The sequence below is a fragment of the Triturus cristatus genome, chromosome 11 (assembly GCF_964204655.1).
Source record: "Triturus cristatus chromosome 11, aTriCri1.1, whole genome shotgun sequence".
In the NCBI taxonomy this organism is placed as follows: Eukaryota; Metazoa; Chordata; class Amphibia; order Caudata; family Salamandridae; genus Triturus; species Triturus cristatus.
The window spans coordinates 145,494,930-145,515,700 of NC_140594.1; the positions used below are offsets into that span (position 1 = coordinate 145,494,930).

Below are 20,771 nucleotides of genomic sequence, written 5' to 3' on the forward strand. Positions count from 1 at the left end.
CATTCCCAACGTCAGGCACTTCCTTCTTCAATAGGTGGGCTTCTAGGGTGTACTGTATTTCTTGTATCGGAGGAATCAGATCCATCGGGCCTCCAAGTTGGAGTCAGGCATGGTGGTATGGATAATTTTGGCTGACAGAGATCAGAAATACTGCTAAGTTTGTAGGGCCAACCAATATCACTCAGAAGTCCGCAAGAGCTTTATGCACATGGCTGAATAAGAATCCCGCAGCGTTCTCCCCATTCTTCTATTAAACGATGTCGGTTGTGGACGCCATGTTGAGGTCAGGCAGGGCACTACCGTCCCATCTGGAGCAACTGGTATCACTCTCCAGGCCTCCGGTAGCGCTCTTTCTTATTGCACTAATCCCCCTCACACTGTTGCTTGCCAGTTTCAGTGATGGGCTACCTACAAGCTGCCCATGGGCCCCGAGTTTCTTCACTTGGATCAGGTCTCCCGCCCAGCACGCGGCACTCACCAGACTTCTGTAGTGTCACTGCTTCCCCGTGTGGTGCCGGTTCTAGCCGCCCTCTTCCCCACTCTGCTGGGGCAGCCATGTCGATATCAGGATCTCTGAGGGAAGGACCCTTCGTTCAGGCAATTTCAAGAATGAGGCGCCGCCATGTTGTCTCAACTCACTTGGACTGCAATCTCCGCATAGGCGCCAGAGACTGGCACAGCACATTCGATACCGCAGTGAGGGTCAACACGCTGTCTCCGATCTCGCCACCACCTGCGATGCTGTCGCGGTGCTCCGCCGTGCCGGGAACGCACCAGAGGGGTGGATACGGTGCCAACCTGCCTCTGTGACAAAGCGAAGCCTCGGGCCGCGCCACACCAACTTATCGAAAGGGTAGGGGGGTGCGCTACCGGGCGCACCCCCCTCGTGGCCTCGTGGCTCACATCTCCCGGTCTCCATCTTAGCTCACTTTCTCACGGGGACATCACTGCTCATAACTCGGCTGATCAGGATCGCAGAAAGGCGGTTTAAGCGTCTGTGTGATCCGCCAGCATTCCTGGACTAGTGATTCCAGTGGGATTTGACCACGGCAACATGCCGCTCCGAATACTGGCATGCGGGTTCACCTCGGAGCTTTAGCTTCGAGCGGCCACCATGGTCGCTGGCTCCTCCTCCTTACCAAGTAGGCACCGCTACATCATAACCGACGCTACCTAATCTGCAGCTAGAAGTCTCTATCAGATGTCCTCCATTAAGTTCGACTGCGGTTTCTGATGCCACTTCACACCTATGCACTCAGCTTTCCCTGGTGTAGCTATCCTGGTTCCTAGGGTATCCATGGGTGAGGTGGCTCCCCAACCTTCTGCCTTCCACGGGGTCTCTTCAGGGTCTACTGGGACGGGTCCCTCTTCTTTAAAATTGCAACTGCAATTTACCCATTAACTTGAACGGAGCATGGGGTTGTGTTCCCACTCTGCACACGGCCCCCTTGGGGTCCCCGGTTACTTACCTTGGGTGGTTCCTTTGGTCCCCAGCACCTTTACGTCTTCTGGGTATAGTCTTGACTTGGGGTGTGGTTTGCAACCCACTATTTTAGTATATGGTTTGGTCCCCCGGGTGACCACTGTGTATATAGTGCTACTCACCTGTTTTCTTTGCAAAGTATTGTGTATGTCTCTGGGTAGGACATATTTGTATGTGTTAGTGAGTGTCTTATAATAAATACCTAATTTTGTAAATATACTGTGTGGTTCTTTTTCACTTCGTCTATACCAGTAAGATTACGTTCTGGTAAAACAAGCTGCTGTACACTCCTTCTGGACTAAGCCTGAAGGCTGATCTCCACGGCTACCACTTAGAGAGCTTTCTAAGTTTGTCTAAGGCAACTAACATCACCATAAGGGTGGTCTAGATTAGTGCAGGGTGCTACACTTACGTAAGTGTGCACCATATACTAAGCCAGCTTCTCAGTTACCCATTGGAAAAATCTGCTCAAGATAGACCCCTATTTCCTTGGATCTTTTTTGAATGTCACAGTTGGAAGACCATCTGGGCATCCTGCCCTAGAGGTTTTCATATTACAGATTACCTCTGACAGAATAACAGCCATCTGTGCATTAGCTATCATTTTGACATAAACATCAGAGTTAGCCTGCATCACTAACCTATTCTCTGTGTTTCCACCTCTATATAAGGAAGAGCTAAAAATGAACCAATCTTCTTCACTTATTTGAGCCTCTAATGAAGATGGTAAAGTGAGGGTTACAGAGTTTACTAACGGCCAGAACTGTTTACTATCCTTGTCAGCTATTGTCGCTAACATTGCCACCCGGTTTAACTTACAGAACTCCCATTTTTTAGGAGCACATAAGATTCCGATAGGCAGGTTTCGAGGCAATCATTTCTGTTCTTAAATTATCATCATTTGGATTTGATGTCAACAGGCAGCGACTCCTATTTACTACCCTTCTACCCTCCCGACATTCATCATCAAATCAAGAACTCTTCTTTTCCCTTGGACTGTTACCTAGGTATGGACCCTTTTTGCCAGCTTAAATTGAGCTAGTAATTAGCCTACAGTACCAATCCAATGCATCTTGGCCTATGTCTAAGGAGAAGGGTTCAAAATCCACTATAGAAAGGACTTGTAAAGCATCTTCCATAATCTGGACTCCGATTCTCTAGTATTAATCCACCTTCAAACTGGTTATAGTTTGAGTTTAAGGGTTTTGTAGAGCGTTCATACACCTAGCGGTTTCTTGGCGCTAAATGGCTACTACTACTCAGGGGGCAGGAAGGTATGGGGAAGTGACCGTTCAAGAGGGGAAGGCTTGGGTAAAGAGAAAGGTCTTGAGGCCTTTACGGAACAGAGGGTACTGGGAGCAGGTTCTCAGGTAGATTGGAAGGGAGTTCCAAAAAGCTGGGGCCGTGGTCGAAAATTTGGAGCCCCCCCACTTCTTCCGTTTGAAGCGAGGGACCACGAGGAGGTGGTGGGAAGAAGAGCGGAGTTCTCTCGATGGAATGTAGTCTTGAATGGCTGTGTTAATGAAAAAAGGGGCAGAGCCTGTCCGGGCTTTAAAGATGGTACAGGCAAGCTTGAATAAGGCGCGCTGCCGGACAGGGAGCCAGTGCAGGGAGACAAGGAGGGGTGTAACGTGGTGTGATTTTGGTAGATTAAAGACCAGCCGAGCGGCTTGGTTTTGGACCAATTGGAGACGCCTCATGAGGTATTCAGGCATGCCGTGATAAAGGGCATTGCCGTAATCTAGGCGAGATGTTACCATGGCCAGAAGTATTAGCTTGAGCGCATCAGAGGAAAAGAATCGTGAGACTTTACGGATTGTCCTGAGGGAGAGGAAGGCTGAGGATACGACGGCAGAGACTTGAGAGTGTAGGGAGAGTTGATTGTTAATTTTAAACCCAAGAGTTTTGACGGAAGGGACAGGAATGGGTGGGGAGCCTAAGGAAGAGGGCCAAAAGGAAGAGGACCAGGGACTGGAGCAACCACCTGTCAACACCAATTCCGTTTTATCGGGATTGAGTTTCAGGTGGTTGAAGTTCATCCAGTCCTGGATAAAAGTCATGATGAACTGAAAATTAGATATTGACTCGGGGGAGGAAGAGAGGGAAAAGATGAGCTGGAGATCGTCTGCGTAGTTGTACACAGAGACCTTCAGCTGCTGTAAAGCAAAAATAAGGGGGGCAATGTAAAGGTTAAATAAAAGGGGGGACAAAGAGGATCCTTGGGGGACGCCGCACTGGATGGGCCGAAAATCAGCTGAGTACTCACCCAGGCAAACCGCCTGAGTCCGACCGCTCAAGAAGGAGGATAGCCATAACAGGGCCGTCCCTCCGATTCCCGCCGCCTCGACACGTGAGAGTAAGATGGTATGGTCCACCGTGTCGAATGCGGCGGAAAGATCCAAAAGGACCAGGGCCTGTGGTTGATTAGTGTCCATTCCCTGTCGTAGGTTATCCAGGACAGATATAATTACAGACTCAGTTGAATGAGCTGGGCGGAAACCGGCCTGTCTCGAAGCCAAGACACTATTTCTTTCCACAAACTCACTCAAGGTTTTGACTACATGTCGTTCCAATATCTTTTCCAAGAAAGGCAGAAGAGAGATGGGGCGGTAGTTGGCTGGATCCGAAGGGTCCGCCCCAGGTTTTTTTAGCATATTATGGACATGGCAAAAGTACCTCTTTAAATCCAGGCAGAGGGCAAGATGATCATTGGGCCCTATGTCTGCAACTCTAAAGTTTTTGACCCAATGGAACTGGTGGACTTGGACCAACACATAGTCAGTGGGAAAAGGAAAAACAAACAGAATGCTGCTGACCACGGTTCAGCACCTCAATTTCTAGATATGAAAAATTAATTTAGAAAGTCTGTGCAACAGCTTCCAGAGATCGCCGCACTTTTACTCCGCTGGAAACCAGATCAGTAAGTTCATAAAGAGAAGGAAGGTGCACAAGAAAGAAGTCAATAAGCTCCAACGATATCCAAATATTATCCTTTAATGCTACTACATTAAAGGATATTATTTGGATATAATTGGATCTTATTGACTTCTTTCTGGTGCACCTTCCTTCTCTTTATAAAATCGTCAATGGGTAGTTTACCATTACCATTCCTAAATGATATCCCAGCTGGAATATCATCTGGACACCTAGCATTTACATTGATCAATTTCAATTCCACTAAAGAGTGCAAAACTTTCACATCTGCTTCTCTGGGGCTTTCAGAAAAGATACACTCAGGAATATTTAATGCTAACTGCAACTCTTTTGTAGCCTCTTTAAATCTTTAAAAGCTGATTTTTCATTAACGTCGCCCCTTACCATTAACAGGGCATCAGGAAAATCCCCAATATTTTTTCATCTTTAATCAGATTTTATAACTCGTACTTGAATGGGTGGTACATCCACATTTAAACATATAATTTGCTTTAGCCCCTCCATATTGGCTATCAGATCGATGAAACATGCAAGAACCCATGAGCAAGTAGTTTGAAGTTGTGTTGTCTTCCTACCAGGGCAAACTGAAAGCATGGTGAGTAATCCACCCAGTGATCTTCCTCTTGATGAGGCCCTAGCATTTTCGACTATGGCAACAAACCCCTCCACTGCAGGGCACTCCAACAGGCAGGTTTCCTGAAGGAACAAAATGAATTGATTCTTCAAAACCTCTCTATGATTTTTCATATCTATAAATGTTTTGAATCCATGAATGTTCCATCCTAGTACTCAAATTGGCTGTCTCGTTCATGGTGGAAATTGCCTACTGCTTCAATCAGCACTGCACCCACCCCCACTCCCTTCATAGGTATTGGGGACGATAAACATCTAGGGTAACTTGCCCCAGAAACCTCCCTTTAGGTCTTCTTCAGGTTTGTGAGACTTGACAAGTCAACCCCCCTAGATCTTTGCCAAAACGTTCAAATAAGAAACTTAGATAATATGCATTGGTCTTCTTACTCCTTAATGGGTTGGCAACATCAAGCTCGTCTGATGGATAAACTTTTCCCACCAATTGATTTTCCTTGAGAGCACCTAGGTGTGAGGTTTCAGAAAAAGGGGTTTTACACCTCTTGACACCACTTTCATGCCCTCCTATGGTGTAGGACTCATCTATTATTTTTACAGTAATATTTCCAGTTTCATTTTCAACATCCATTTCACTTAGATTTTTGACCAAGATGAGCTCCACAGTTTCATTTAGGCCAAGTCTTGAACTTGGGCTTCTAACTTTAAAATGTTTTGCAACAGAATCCCACAGGGAAGAGGGTAAACCTGCAACCGGCCTTATTTCATTCTGCCTTCGACTCAGAGCCTGAGACTTCTTTGCTTCTGTGAAGGAGGCACCAGAAATAGTAATAGACATAGTAGGCTCAGGCTCAAACTCAGGTGAACAATTACTTGCAGGCAGACCTAAGGCCATTTGCATCTCCAGGTCCATCCCTGTTGATGACCTATTTGGTCAGCCTCTAGTTGATGTAGGCAGTGAACCATTGCTAGGCCTCTCTTAAGGGCTTGCCTGTACTCTCAAGGCACTGATTACCTCCTCTCCTGCTGCCTTGTAATAGTGCTTATCGTGAACCCCCCTCCACGACCGGTAAAGGAGGATTGGGAGCTTGGATTTGAAATATCGCTCCCTCCTTGCTTTTGAATAATAGTGGGGGTCACAAAGATGTCTGGGGTAAGGGGGACTTGCTTCGTGGGTCCTGACAGCGCTCTGATAGTTCCTGGGCATTCTCTGACAACACTTTTACCCCCCCTACGCTGACCATGGTGACCAGCCCCATTTCCCTTTCCTTTTGGTCTCAGTATACGCTCTGCCATAGGCACAATAATAGTCAAATATCACAGACTGAGTTTTGCCAAGAACAGCAGCTTTCTGCTCTCACTGTTTTTCCGACAATTCCAGTAATTCCAATGGTTCCAACACTTGCAAAAGTAACTTTACTGTTACTTTACTGTTGCTGTTAACTAGGCTGCCAATTCTTCTAGTCGGTACGCTGGTACAACCCTCTAAGTAATAGAATCCCTCGGGGAAGCAGCACTGGTAGATAACAGCAATAACTGCAAGGGTGCCAGAGCTAGCAATCACTAGGGTAGAAAGTCCAAGTGGGGGGGAATACAGGTGGTGTCCTGCAAGCACAAGACGCACCTACGCTCTAGAGAAGCAGCCTCTGCACCTGCAGGCTACCAGCGCTGTAGCACCTAATGCACTGCTGCCCCCAACACAGGCTTGGAGGAGGAACTCCTTGTAGGGATGCAGGATGAGAGAAAGAGCGCGTTGCTGCACTGCACACTACACTACGAGCACCATGAGCAACGCAAGCACCACAGGTTCCAATGGGCTCCTTAACTCACCCTCCTTTCTGTGGCTGTGCATGCACGCTCTGATATCTGCGTAAATGGTGCCTCTCACTGACTCCACTGCTGCCAAAACATTGGGATTAGGATGTCCCTTTCCCTCAGCCTTTACATGGCGGTCCCACCCCCATGTAAAGGCAGACGGAAAGGGAGTTTGGGGGCCCCCTAGAAGGGCCCCGTCCCCCGGTGCCTCCGCTATGGGGCCAGGGGGGCACATGTTGTGCCCCCTAAACATCCCTTTTTCAATTGTGGCTTGTGCTGTGGCCCTTTTCCGGGCCGCAATAGAAAAAAGGTATGCTTCTGACCGCCTACCCGATGGTCGCATCATTATCTGAAGGATGAGACAGCCAAAAACTTGGCGGGTGGTCTCAATCCCGAACCTCCAACCCCCATCGTAATGACCCCCTACGTCTTGGTTCTATTCTCCCCTATCACGTTTTGAGACAGTTTGTTTTTCAAGCTGCATATGTTTATATTGCTATGCTTATTATTTTTTTATGCTGCTGACACGTACAATTTTCTCATCAGTATAAGGGTTCCTCATATCGGGGTTTTGTCCCCTGATCTGCTATTTTCACTGTTTTATTCAAATTTTTCTTCTATCTTTTTCAATCAATTTCTTTCTACACATCTCTTGCTCATTACCTGGTATTTGCTTGTGTGTTTCTAAACTGTCCCATATGTGTGTTCCATTTTCTTTTTACAGATTGCTATACTTGTGCCCTGAAAAGCATGAGGTCGGGTTAATCTGGTCAAAAGACAGAAGGTACTTTCTCATTTTTTGAGACTTAATATACAAATCGCATTTTTATAGGAAACAGTGTAATAAAGCACAGTTCAACAAACAGAAAAGGAATTGGGTAGAATTGCTTTTCTTCACTCCTGCAGCTGGTAGTAATTGTGGAGTAGCAAGTCTTTTTCACGAGTATTTAAAATCTACATGTTTACCCCGAAAAACGTGAAGATGAGGGTCTCTGGGTGTTGGTTAACATTAATTCGGATAAAATGTTTTTGAATTTGTTTAATGTTTATTGCCCGTTTAAACCTAATCCCTCTTTTTTCTTTTTGAAATTTTATCAAAGCTAAATTAGTTAACATTTAGAATCATAATACCATTCTTGGAGGAGATTTCAATTAGTTAATTAGTTTGTTGATTGACTTCAGATAGTCAATCTAAATTTAAATTTGAACCTGACAAAACTCATGCAACCTTCAAAGTAGTAATTATTAAATAAAAATTGTAACCACTAATGCTTGTGATAATCTACTGCTCCTAACAGTGTACAATTCATGGTGGTCAGAATAAATCCGGTAAACTGTTAGTAAACTATTGAAGGCTAAGAGTGAGCGTACATTAATTGGTAGTATTATTAATGAAGCTTATAATTCCATTTTCATTACTAATTTTTATAACTGATATTTCCTCATCATTTGAATAACTCTACAAATGTCTATACACAGATGATGTTATTCCATTACTTCAAAGACTTTGATAAGTTCTTCACTGATATCCCCGAAACCGGTTCTACAAGAATTTGACCATGAAAGAGATCTTTCTTTACAGGAAATCCTGCAAATTATTAAGGTTCTGATAAGATCTAACACAACTGGACCTGACGGTACACAAATCAAACTTGTTTCTTATTTGTCCTCCATCTTTTCCCCATAGCTATTGGAATTTTATAATTCTCTTCTCCATAGTTGATGTGCTAAGGTATTTTGAAGCACATATAACAGTAATCTCAAAGCAGGATACAGACCCAAAATATTGTAAAAAATTATAGGCCCATTTAACAATGACTTCAAAATGTATTCTAAAATATTAGCTACTCATTGAGTCTCCTATGCAAAATATAGTTAAAACTGACAATCAGAGTTTAATAAAGGTATACTAGCAGCTGATAATGCTAGATTTTTTGCTAAAATTGTTTCAATGGCCTTCAAATGTAAAATTGCAGCTGCAGGTTCTATCTCTTGATATTCAAAAAGCATTTGACCATATTAATTGATGTTATGTGTTGTAGATCCTAAAAGGGTTTGGTCCTCCTTTTATTTCATATGTTCAATTACTATAATCTTCTCCCAGAGCTAGTGTTTTTGTGAAAAACTGTCTTTCTCCTTATTTAAATTTCACTTTTGCAACCAGATGAGGTTGTACTCTGTCCCCTTTACTGTTTATATTGGGTCTAGAACTCTTCTTGGAATGTTTAAGCTATAATTTTTCTATCACTGGTTTTAAATGGAATGATTTTAAAATGTCAGCACATGCTGATGATATTTTAAGAACACCTCTAGATGCATTTGTTTCTCAAATACTTCAAATCCCATGACACTAGGAGATGCCCCAAAGCGGACTCTTAGGCATTCTATCTACAGTTCCCAAAGGGAAGATCTCTGCTTCCCCATAGATGCCTTGCAGCCTTCATGTTTCAGAGCTCAACAATATGTTTTAGCCAAGAGGAATGGCCAACCCACAACCAGACTGTCTAGGACCAATGAGTTTTTGGTGAAAAAATCTACAGGATGAGAGAGACACGATACCATTACAGGGTGGGATGGCTATGGTCATACTGCAGCAAAGCACAGGATTCCCCTCACTAACATGTGGGTCTTTGGATGGTTGGAAGAGCCTGCCATTCTGCTGTTTCGTGGAACACCTGAGACCCATTCTGCACACCCGCACTTGGAGTAACTTCAAATAACAGGATAAATAATTAATTTCTTTCAAATCTTCAAAAAGAAAAGTGATTACCTGCAGTTCATCCTGGACACTGTATAGCTCTTCTCTGGCAGACTCGTTGAGCAGTTTCCCCAGTGAAAGCACCCAAGCCCTTGCATTCTCCTGCACTGTGTAGGCCAATGGTCCCAAATAAAGCCTTATGCATTGTTCATCTTTAAATAAAACCTGTTCTGTGACTTCCTGGCCAATGCGTGTATAGAACTGCAACTTCTCATCATAAGTGACACAAGAGGGCTTCTTTGCTGCAAATTTTTCCATGACAATGGCCTTATCTAACTTCCAAAGGGGTCGATACCTCTTCCACCGGTTCAAGTACTTAGTAAGAGAGGTCAGCAGCTTGTGTACATTTTGAGAGATGGTAATTGCCTGATCAATAATATATGAGTTTTGAGATATGTCAGAAAAGAAGCTGAAAATGACCAATTCATCCTCTTCAGCATGCTGTGGTGGGCATTCAATGCAAGTGCCATGCATCCATCGAACAAAGTTCTAAAATTAATATGAAAAAAATAGATTTTAAGAATTAATATTCCACTGATGTATTTCAACAACCCGATAAGGCTAAGCAAAAAGTTATTGTTCTATAAAACATACCCAGCGCATTTAGCACAGTTCTATAATGTGTTAGCTTGCAAAGCATACCTAGAAACAAGGAAGTAAAAAAACGTCTTGAAGATACTAAATCATGCATCCGTGAAAATAAATCATCATTTCTATTTAAACTTTAAAACATGACTGTTCAGTATTGTGGATTGCACACCTCCAAATAGTTTGTTAACATCATTTTAATGATATCAAGCAATATTTCTGGTAGTTTTTTGTAAAAAGAATTGATATGAAGTATTGTATAATTAAATTAGCTTGTCTAGTGTAAGAAAATGAATAAAAAAAGTTGACGACATTGAAATGTTCCTGACTTTAAGTAATTTAATTGTAGACTTGAAGTATTATTTATTAAATGTAGCTATTAAGAAGTGACACAGAATTCCATTCTTTAATTCATTCAAGACATTAACTAAAACATTTTGTATGGTAGCAAATGTAAATGGAGAGAGAGTAAGAAGAAAACCAGCAATGCTGTTGGTCTATGTTGCTTACTCTAAAAAAATGTATTAAGAGATTAAGTAAATTTTTTCCAACACTTATCATTTTTGAAAAAACAAATAATTCTGCTAATCACCACTCCTTGCAAAGTATACACCAGAGATGTTTTATGCCCCAAAATGACATTATAAAAATGAAGGCAAGGGGGCCGAGCTTGCTGGGCTTTAGAAAAGGCATTGTTTCTTACCTGTAACTTCTTTTCTCTCGCATGGGAATTCCCATTATACTCATAAGCAGTTAATAGTCCTGTCCACTTGCAGGGACAACAAAGCAGTTAATATATAAATATAAATATATAAATATAAATATATATCTTTTCTTAAGTGTAGATTTTCGCCTTTGTTCAGGAAAGCCTGCGAACGCACTTAAGACAGTAAAACAGATTATGAAACTTATTTACCTAGGATACAATGGCCAGATTCTTCATCTTGAAGAGAAAAGAGGGGCCACAATAAAGTAATTTTCAGATAAGTATAGTGCCAAACAGCACAAATATCCCTCACAAACCCTTTTTTAAGATAGAGATGAAGGGAGCAGGACAGAGTAGCCTCATAGGCTGCCAGTATAGGCCTAAAAAAGTCACTGTGCCTTTAAGAATCTAGACACCACCAGTATCCCATCATGCACAGCACCACCAGTATCCCATCATGCACAGCAAGTGGCACTAACTTCAGTTCTTTTTGAAGGCTTATGTTAAAAAATATGCAATAAAGCAATTCCTCTGTTCAATCCACCAGAGAGACAGGAGGGTGGCTTACGATTATAATGGAAATTCCACTGAGAGAGAAAAGGAGTTACAGGTAAGAAACAATTTCTTCTCTCGCAGGGGATTTTCATTTATAGTCATAAGCGCTGAATAGAATAGCAAGCCCATCCCCAGATAAAGCAGTGGAGTAGTCAGAGGATAATGCAGAGAAATTAGCAAAGAGATTTTTTGAGTGAGGCCTGCCCTACTTGAGCGTCTGCTCTAGCATCAGAGTCTAGGCAGTAGTGTTTGGTGAATGTATGTACTAATTTCCAGGAAGCTGCTTTAGACTTATCTGGAATGGGAATATTGCGCAATAAAGCTGCAGTAGATGCCTTCCCTCAAGTGGAGTGTGCCTAGGTTTAGATGGGGGACTGTTGTTAGATTTTTGAGCCCCATACAGACAGGGCCATAGTTGATAAATTATTGGTCCAATTTGAGGATGGCCTTAGTCTTATCTAAATACAATTTCAAAACACTTCTAACATCCAGGCAATGAAGGGTTCTTTCCACTGGAGTAGAGTGATTCTGAAAAAAAAAGCAGGCAGAGAGATTGTGTGGTTGACATGAAAATCCAATACCACTTTAGGGAGGAACTTTGGGTGAGTTCTCATTACCACTTTGCTCGAATGGAAAACAGTATATGGTTCATGAGAACAAAGAGCTTGGATCTCACTAACCCTGTGAGCCAATGTTATCACCACAAGGAAAGCGGTTTCCCAAGACAAATGTTTGAGAGATGCCTGGTGTATGGGTGGGAATGGATCCCACAAAAGGTGTAAAAGGAGTACATTAAGCTCCCATTGGAGGGGAATGACGCCTGTTGGGAGGAGAAACCTTCATTAAACCCTCAAGTAAATCATTGATTACAGAGATTCTAAAAAAGAGGTTTGTGAGGGACACTTCCTGTAGGCAGCCAATGCTGTCAGATAAACTTTTATCGAAGAAAATTGGAAACCAGATTTTGCCAAATGAAGTAAGTATGGAAAAATAGCTTCTTCCTGGCAAGTGGTAGGATCCTTTTTTTTGGATGAGCACCACATGCAGAATCTCTTCCATTTGAAGGTGTATGCAGAACGTGTCGAAGGCCGCTTAGCTTCTTTTGAGAATCTCCATGCAGTCTTGAGGTAGATTTAGATGTCCATACTATACTAGCTCAGGAGCCGTGCTGCAAAATTCAAAGAGGAAAGATTGGGATGAATAATCTGGCCTCTGAATTTTGTTAGTAGATCAGCAATGCATGGCAGCCTCAGATGTGGACTGATAGACCGGTGAAGGAGGTCCGTGAATAACCATTGACGGGGCCATTCCAGAGCTATGAGGAAATTCTTTGTGGAGGACTGAGCCAATTTGATGAGAACTGCCGGGATCAGGGGAATCGGTGAAAAAAATGTAGCGAAATCTGCCGGACCAGTCTATCCATAGGGCATTTCCCAGAGTCCCTGTTTGGAAGAACCACAATGCAAAGCTTTGGCAGTTGCTGTTTTCTGCAGTGAAAAACAAGTCGATAGCCGGAGTTCCCCATCAATGAAAAATGTATTCTACCACGTCGTTGTTTAGGACCCACTTGTGATTTTCTTGCGGGAGTCTGCTGATTGAGTCGGCTTGTGCATTTTAGACCCCTGGCAGATGTGTTGCTGTAATCGTCAGGTCCCTGGCAATTTCCAGACAGTCTGGGACTCGTGAGACAAGGGTCTGGGGACCTTGTCCCTCCCTGCTTGTTGAGGTAGTACATTGTTGTGGTGTTGTCCGTCTGAACAAGGAGTGGGAGGTGGGAGGTGAACGATGGGTAAAAAGTTTTCAACACCAGATGGACTGCATGGAGTTCTAGGAAACTGATATGGCATGTTGAATTCTTCTCTGACCACTTTCCTTGGAGCTGGAGATGATCTATGTGGGCTCTCTAACCCAGCAGTGAAGCATCCATGACTATGGTTTGCTGCGGAATCTCCTGATAAAAAATAGTGCCTTGAAGGAGATTAGCTGGAGAACACCACCATTTGAGGGACTTCGCATGACTGGACAGCTGTATCCTGTCTTCCCAGTTGCCTGTTAGTTGGTCCCACTGGTCTTTGAGACACTCCTGTAGAGGCATCATGTGGAGACGGGCATTCGGTGTGAGAAAGATGCAGGAAGCCATCGATCCGAGAAGGGAGGATACTGTTCTCACTGTTGGATGCGAAGCTTTCATGAGAGCCTGAAATTTACGAAGGATCAATAAGCGTCTTTCCTCTGATGGACACACTTTTGCCCTTACAGTGTCGATGGAGGCTCCAAGATAATGCAAGGTTTGTATTTGGGAAGAATTGGTGATTGATTTGAAGACCCAGCTTATGTAGAAGATTGCACGGCTAGCTGTAATGAAGCTGAGCTAGATTAGCCAATCATCTAGGTATTGGCAGACAAATATCCTTTGTCTCCAGAGATGGGCAACCACTACTGCCATGCACTTGGAGAATGTTCTGGGTGCTGACTTCAGGCCAAATGGGAGGACTTGTTATTGGCAATGGTCCTGCCCCAGCACGAACCTCAAGAACTTGCAATTCTTTCTGGTGATTGGAATGTGAAGGTACATGTCTTGTAGATTGATAGAGCAGAGCCAATCACCCTGCTGCAATTTGGGGTAAATTTGGTGTAATGGCAGCATCTGAAACTTTTCACGCTGAATCCACTTGTTGGCAGTTTTGAGGTCAAGAATGGGTCTGAATTTGTTTATGTATTTCTACTTGACGAGTAGTTTCAAGTTTATTTATTTTTTGTTTGATTAATTAAAATCTTACAAAAGTTGCTAAAATATCTCCAAGATTAAAAAGCATAAAACAATTAATCATATAAAGTTTTATATCCAGAGATTAAATGTATATAATATATTTTAACACAAACCATTAATAAATTCAGATAAAAACCTCCAATTTTTTTCCAACAGCACATAACATTTTTACAAATGCAGAGTTCATTAATACATTTTCAGAGTTTCAAGGCTTGCCTACATGTCCTTACTCCACGGTTGTTGAATAATCTCTTAAGAATGATTTTTCTTTCGCATTCTAGTTCTGGGCAAAGACACAATAAGTTTATAATGTTCTCTTGTCCAGATTTACATAACCTGCATGGATTATCCTCATCTGTTTTCTTCCATGGAGGTAAGTGACATAATCCTGGCAAACAACCAAATCGAGCATTGATAAAGATATGTTTGTTTTTCTTTGACCAAGATGTTTCAAGATATTCTTGAACCTTTTTTCCCTTAAATCCATTTATAATTGCATGCTTTCTTTTTACAAGTATATCTTTATCCTTTATCAAGGAAAGATGGTTAGTAAGTTTATTGATTGTTTTTTTGAAGCTTTCCTGTGCGATTGTATTATTCCAAATCGGTGTTATACCAAATTCCTCTATCGCTGTATTTAGATAGGACCAAACATGTGATTTCCTATTGTCTTTTACTTCTTGTCACAACAGCCTAGACATTTTGTTATCTTGATCATTTTTTATTCTGTTCCACACTTTAAGCGCTTGCCCTTTCCTTGCATATAGCTGGTTGTCTAACCCAAATTCCAGCCACACCTGCGCTTGAGAGGCATTCTTAGGCAGGGAGAATAACATTTCATAAGTTTTTGCAACTGCCCTATTAATGATCTCCGCATCATTCCCATTTAATGCCTCGCTACCGTATGTTAAAGTTGGTAATACTTTTGCAGCGATCACCTTTAAAAAGGGGCGATAAGACAAGTCACATATGGATTTCTGTATTATCCTAAATGCCGCAACCAGGATATTTGCTTTCCTTATGATATCGTTTTTTTGTGGTAGGAAATTTCCATTGTTGTTAAAAATAACACCAAGATATTTATAGGTAACAACTTGTTCTAATTCATTGTCTTCCACAAATACCATTTGTATTTGTATTTAAGTTGCGTGTTTTTTGTAATAACCATTACTTTGGTCTTTGCATCATTTATTACCATACCATTTTCCTTTGCATATTTTGAAATACAATCGATTAATCGTTGCAATCCAATTTTGGTTTGACTTAAGAGTATAACGTCGTCTGCATATAACAAGTTGGATATTTGCTTATCTGCTAACTTTGGAGGATGAGCATTAACTTTATTCAAAACCATAGAGAGATCAACTAAAAATAAATTAAAAAGCAGGGGGGCCAAGAAGCACCCTTGTTTTAATCCACTAGACGTGGGGATTTCTTTTGTTAGTGTTCGTCCATCACCAATCCTTACCCTGATCCAAGTATCAGAGTGCAAAAGCTTAATCATAATTAGCAATGTATCAGAAATCCCCTGTTTTTTAAGTTTTGTCCACAAAAGTTGTCTATCAACACAATCGAAAGCCGATTTGAAATCCACAAAACAAAAATATAATTTTTGTTTAGCTAAAATTGCCTTATCCATTAGTACAGATAATATTAATATATTTGTAGAGGTTCCAAGTCCTTTGATAAAACATGTTTGATTCGGGGGCAGCACTTGCTTTTCCTTTACCCAATCTGTTAGAATTACTAATAGAAGTCCAGCAAACAGTTTTGCATCAGAATCTTGAAGGGTAATTAGACGGTAGTTCTCCGGCGATTGGCAGTTTCCTTTCTTAAAAATAGGAGATATTAATGAACCTCTCCAAGATTTCGGAATTAATCCACTCTGAACCACTTCATTAAAGACATCAGTTAGGTATACGGACCAAAATTCTGGTTCTTCTTTGTAGAATGCAAACGGGATACCGTTGGGACCGGGTGCCCCATCTTTTTGTTTCTTTATAAACTTTGTAACTTGTGATTTAGTTATGTAGATTTCATAATCACGTTCTAAATCAGATTTAACCATCTTTTTCGGTGTGTTATCTTGAATATTAACGGTAGTCCCTGGATTTAGGTGTTTTATAAGAAATGTAGTCCATTTGTCTTCAGTTAGGGGAGATCCTACCACAGATTTATTAGGTCTAGCTAGACCATTAATCAATCTCCAAAACTCCCTTGAGTTCGTTTGAGTGCTCGCGTGGAAGATTTTTGTCCACAAATCTTGTCTAGCTTTGTTTTTTTCATTCCAAATTAATTTCCTCAGATTATAATTAATATTTTTTAGTTTTACCAATATATCTGTATTATAAGGAGACTTTATTAGCTGTTTCCTGAGTCTATTACGGATTCTTCTAATTTTTCTCACCGTATACGGGAGGTTGATGTTGGTTGATGTTGTTTCAGTCTGTGTCACTTGTTTTTTATATACACATGAAGTGATTTCATGAGGCTTCACTATTTCCTGTGTAAAGTTTTCCCATTGCTCAATTATAGTCCTCCTGGTTCTGTCTTTAAAGCACTCTTTGACAAAATGTTGTGTTTTTTCCATTATATCATCCGCATCGTTTGATTTCCATATAAGTTTCCTATAATTGATGGTACATGTCTGACCTTGTGTTGTCAAATACTTTTATGGTTTTGGACAGGACAGTTTTATATTCATTATTTGTTGGCTATGGTCACTATCAGACACTTTATTCGGATGATAAGAAATGACTTTGTTAAAAGTATATAATGATACCATTGTATAATCAATTCTTGAATTGCAATTTTGTGAATGAAATGTCCAAGCCGGTGGTGTGTCCACTGGAAATCTACCATTCAATATTCTTAGTCCCAATGCTTCCATATCCATCAAAAAGTTTCTCCCCATTCTATTTTGTTTGATATTTATTCTAGCTTCTGTTGTTTGTTCAGGGATTGACCATTGATGGTCTTGGGACTGAATAAAGTTGTCCCGTAAGAAGGATAATAACAAGTTCATATTAAAATCACCTTTACAATATAATCTGCCAAAGGCTCTTCCAAAATTTGCTTCAATAAGAAACTATTAAGAGCAGCATACATATCTTTCCTACATGTCTGATTTGGGGGTATATATATATTTTAATTAAAATTAAGGTTTTTGTAATATTACATTTGCCAGATATATATCGCAACTTTACTGCAAGAAGATTTGAATTATTCGTGACTAGCTGGTCATGATTAGCTCTTGACGAGTAAGTACCTGGAATAAATTCCTATTCCTCATTGTTGGAGAGGAATTGGTTCCACCATCAACTTCTGTAAAAGGATGATGACCTCCGCTCGTAACAGTGGAAGTTGGTAGTTGGATGGTTTCGGAGGTATGGTCGTTGGAAGACTGATGAACTGCAGACATTATTTATTACATAGCATTCAGGCATCTTGTGTTATGTTTTGACACTCTGCCAGGTAATGTCATATGCTTCTCCCCACGACAGTGGGGAACAGAACAGGGGTAAGCAATAATTTAGGGTTTTGACCCAAAAGGCTGTTTGCCCCCTTGAGCAGACTGTTGGGTAGATCTCCCTCTAGGCTGCCATCATTGGTAAGACTAGTAGGGATGTTGGTGCTGTTGTTGAACACTGCTTTGCTGGCGGTTCTGATACCATGGATAGGACTGGCCTCTTTAGGAAGAAAAGAAGCCTTGGTATGACCGAAAACAATTCCTCTGCACCCTGGGTCTCTCTAGGCCGACTGCCTTGAGAGTTTCCATATCTGCCTTCATCCTTGCCATTTCTTCAATAGCATGAGTCCCGAAAAGAGTTGTTCCAGAGAAAGGCAGATTCAAAATTCTCTGTTGTGACTCTGGCTTGACTGATGTTAGGCGGAGCCATGAGTATCATCTAAGAGCTACTCTGTGGCAGTATTCATGAGCAGCTAATAAAGAGGAGTCTGTTGCAGCACTAATCACTTGATTCAAGACCATTAACCCCTCGTTTAGGATCTCCATGAAGTCTTCCCTCTTGTCCCTAGGAAGATGTTCTACAAACTGATTCATAGTCTCCTAAAGCGCCCTGTCGTATCTGCCTAGCAAGGCAGTCGCACTAGCTGCTTTGATAGAAGTTGCTGCTGTCCCACACATTTTCCGACTAACTTCCGACTTTCCATAGAAGAAGGAGCAGTGGCATGTTGTTTCTTTGCTCCGACAACAATCACAGAGTCTGGTATAGGATCTATGAAGAGGAAAGCTGGATCCTGCTCCGGAAGACAATATTTTTTGTGGAGCCTGGAAGGTGCTTTCTTAACAGAGGCTGGTGTTAGAAAAAGCTCCATAGCCGGTGTCCTGGCACTAGCGGTAACAAAGGTCTAGTTACTGATCTCAGTTTAGGGGCTCGAAAATGATCGATTTAGTTGGTGTTGGAGTCGGCAATGGAACATTGAGCTCGTCGCTCCTCTCACAAGGACCTCTTGTAATGTGGTAACACCATCCACCGGTAAAATATGTGGAGGTGGAGTGTCAGACAATGTTGGTGAATAATGTCCAGGAGACGTTGAGGATCTTGTCCAAGAGCATGAGCGATGATGACGATGATATTGGGAGCGTCTAGAAGAAGCCGAAGTATGCAGTGAGCCATGATGATGATGATGATAATGGTGCCTAGAATGGTGGTGCGATCTAGATCGTGATCTCTGTGGTGTAGCTGGTGCCTGTGGTGGAGGAGACTGTGGTGGTGGTGGTGGAGGAGGTGGCGGAGGCAGTGGCAGAGGTGGTGGGGAAGCTGGATGAAGACTGGAAGATGGAGAATACATTTTAGAATACTCGGAGTCTGGTGAGGAGTAAACGCGCCTTCTCTTTTTTCTAGCCTCCTGTAGCCTGGAAGACGTTGAAAGAGTTCTCGACATCAATGAACCTCGACCTATTTGTTGACGGTGAACGCAGACGGTATGCCTCAGAGTAATCTTCTGTGCCTCAACGCCGATCTTCTTCGACGCCTCCCTAAATGGAGACCTCGACATCTAACGGGGCCTTTGGGTCGACATAGCAATGGACAACGTCGATAGTCCTGGCCTTGACGCTGATTCGGCGCTTGCTCGACGTCGTACGTTGTATAGATGGCAAACAGGTTGGTGCCGTGCCTCTCCCTGATGTCGATGTCCTCGTTGTCGACGGGGACCAATGACGTTTTTGCACCATTTTCTTCTTGGCATTTCCCCCAGAGGTTGGTAACAGAGACTTGGTAGAGGTCTGACCCTCTCCATGCCCCGAGGTCCCACCTTCAGACTGAGATTGTAGCCTTTTCCGTTGCTCTGTTCCATGAAGGTGAATCTTCTCATGGTCTCTCAGGGTGCACCTGGAAGAGTTCCTACCTTGCTGAAAAGGCTCAGGAACGTGGTCTTCTGGAAGGCAGATTATACACACATCATGTGGATCTGTCTTGGCCTTTTTTTCTCCCACAGGCTGGGCACTTGTCAAAAAGAGATCACATTTTTCTGTCCAATTGCTTGTTTGTTATTACAGTCAGAAAAACACTAAAAAAGGCAGGGAGAGACAAAAAACGAAAAGTGAAATAGAAATTATTCAAATTCAGTAAATAATTTAGAACAAATTAATTTGGTTGAGCTCAATGCTCCGGGGTCTTGTCAGCAAGAGCCGGAAAAGAACTGAAGTAACTGCCACCTGCTGTGTATGATGGGATACTATTAGTGTCTAGATCCTTAAAGGCATAGTGACTTTTTAGCTATATAATGGCAGCCTATGAGGCTACTCTGTCCTGCTTCCTTCAACTCTACCATACAAAAGGGTTTGTGAGGGATATTTCTACTGTTGGGCACTATAATTATATGACACTTACTCAGGTTCCAGCCAGATGCTTTATCAAATGGCAAGCGCTGCTGCTCTTACCTTTCATGGCTTTGGGGAAAGTAGATCTGTGACTCGTGTGCGGCTCACTGCTTTGGATTCCCCAGCGTATTGTTATATATATATATATATATATATATATATATATATATATATATATATATATTGGTTCGTGCCCGCCTCGAGGACTGGGAGCTACAGAGCAGTAGTGCGGTGATTCTACTGCACTTTGGGCGGCGTGTATCTGCATAGCTGCCCCTGCTGATGAAATTCCCGAGATTTGGGGCTGAAGCGGTGCGGGGACCCAGGGGAGCGCTTCATTGACACTACAAGCATGACATTCTGGCTGACATCTATATCGGAACCCTGCATTCCGCCCGACCACTTGGTGTAACTATCTCTCCATCCACCACTTACCTGAAGCAGAGCACTGCATTCTGGATGTTGGAGTTCTCGATCACCTTGGGAACTACTAACAGGGGGAGTTTCGTTCTAGAGGGCGGAGCCTTCATGATCACCAAAAAAAACGCCGGCAGGAACATTTATCTGATAACGACGGAAGCCACCTGTTAACTTGGGCGCTGAGGAAGGTAGTTTATGCCAAAATGCATTCGCCATGTGATCTGTGATTCAATAAAGGCTTCCTTGAACTTCCCTGCTGGGTCACTGCTCTTTCGTAAGGATGAGATTCGTTTGATTTAGACTGTG

The 20,771-nt window shown here is 42.3% G+C and overlaps 1 protein-coding gene across 1 annotated transcript in view; it reads right to left on the minus strand.

Annotated features, from left to right (window-relative positions):
- DNAH10 (dynein axonemal heavy chain 10) overlaps positions 1-20,771 on the minus strand; it is a 1,995,301-nt gene that overhangs the window by 1,294,721 nt on the left and 679,809 nt on the right. Inside the window, exon 20 of the mRNA XM_085636177.1 lies at positions 9,591-10,067. Within this exon, the coding sequence (XP_085492303.1) occupies positions 9,591-10,067 (477 nt within the window). The remainder of the gene's footprint in view (positions 1-9,590; positions 10,068-20,771) is intronic.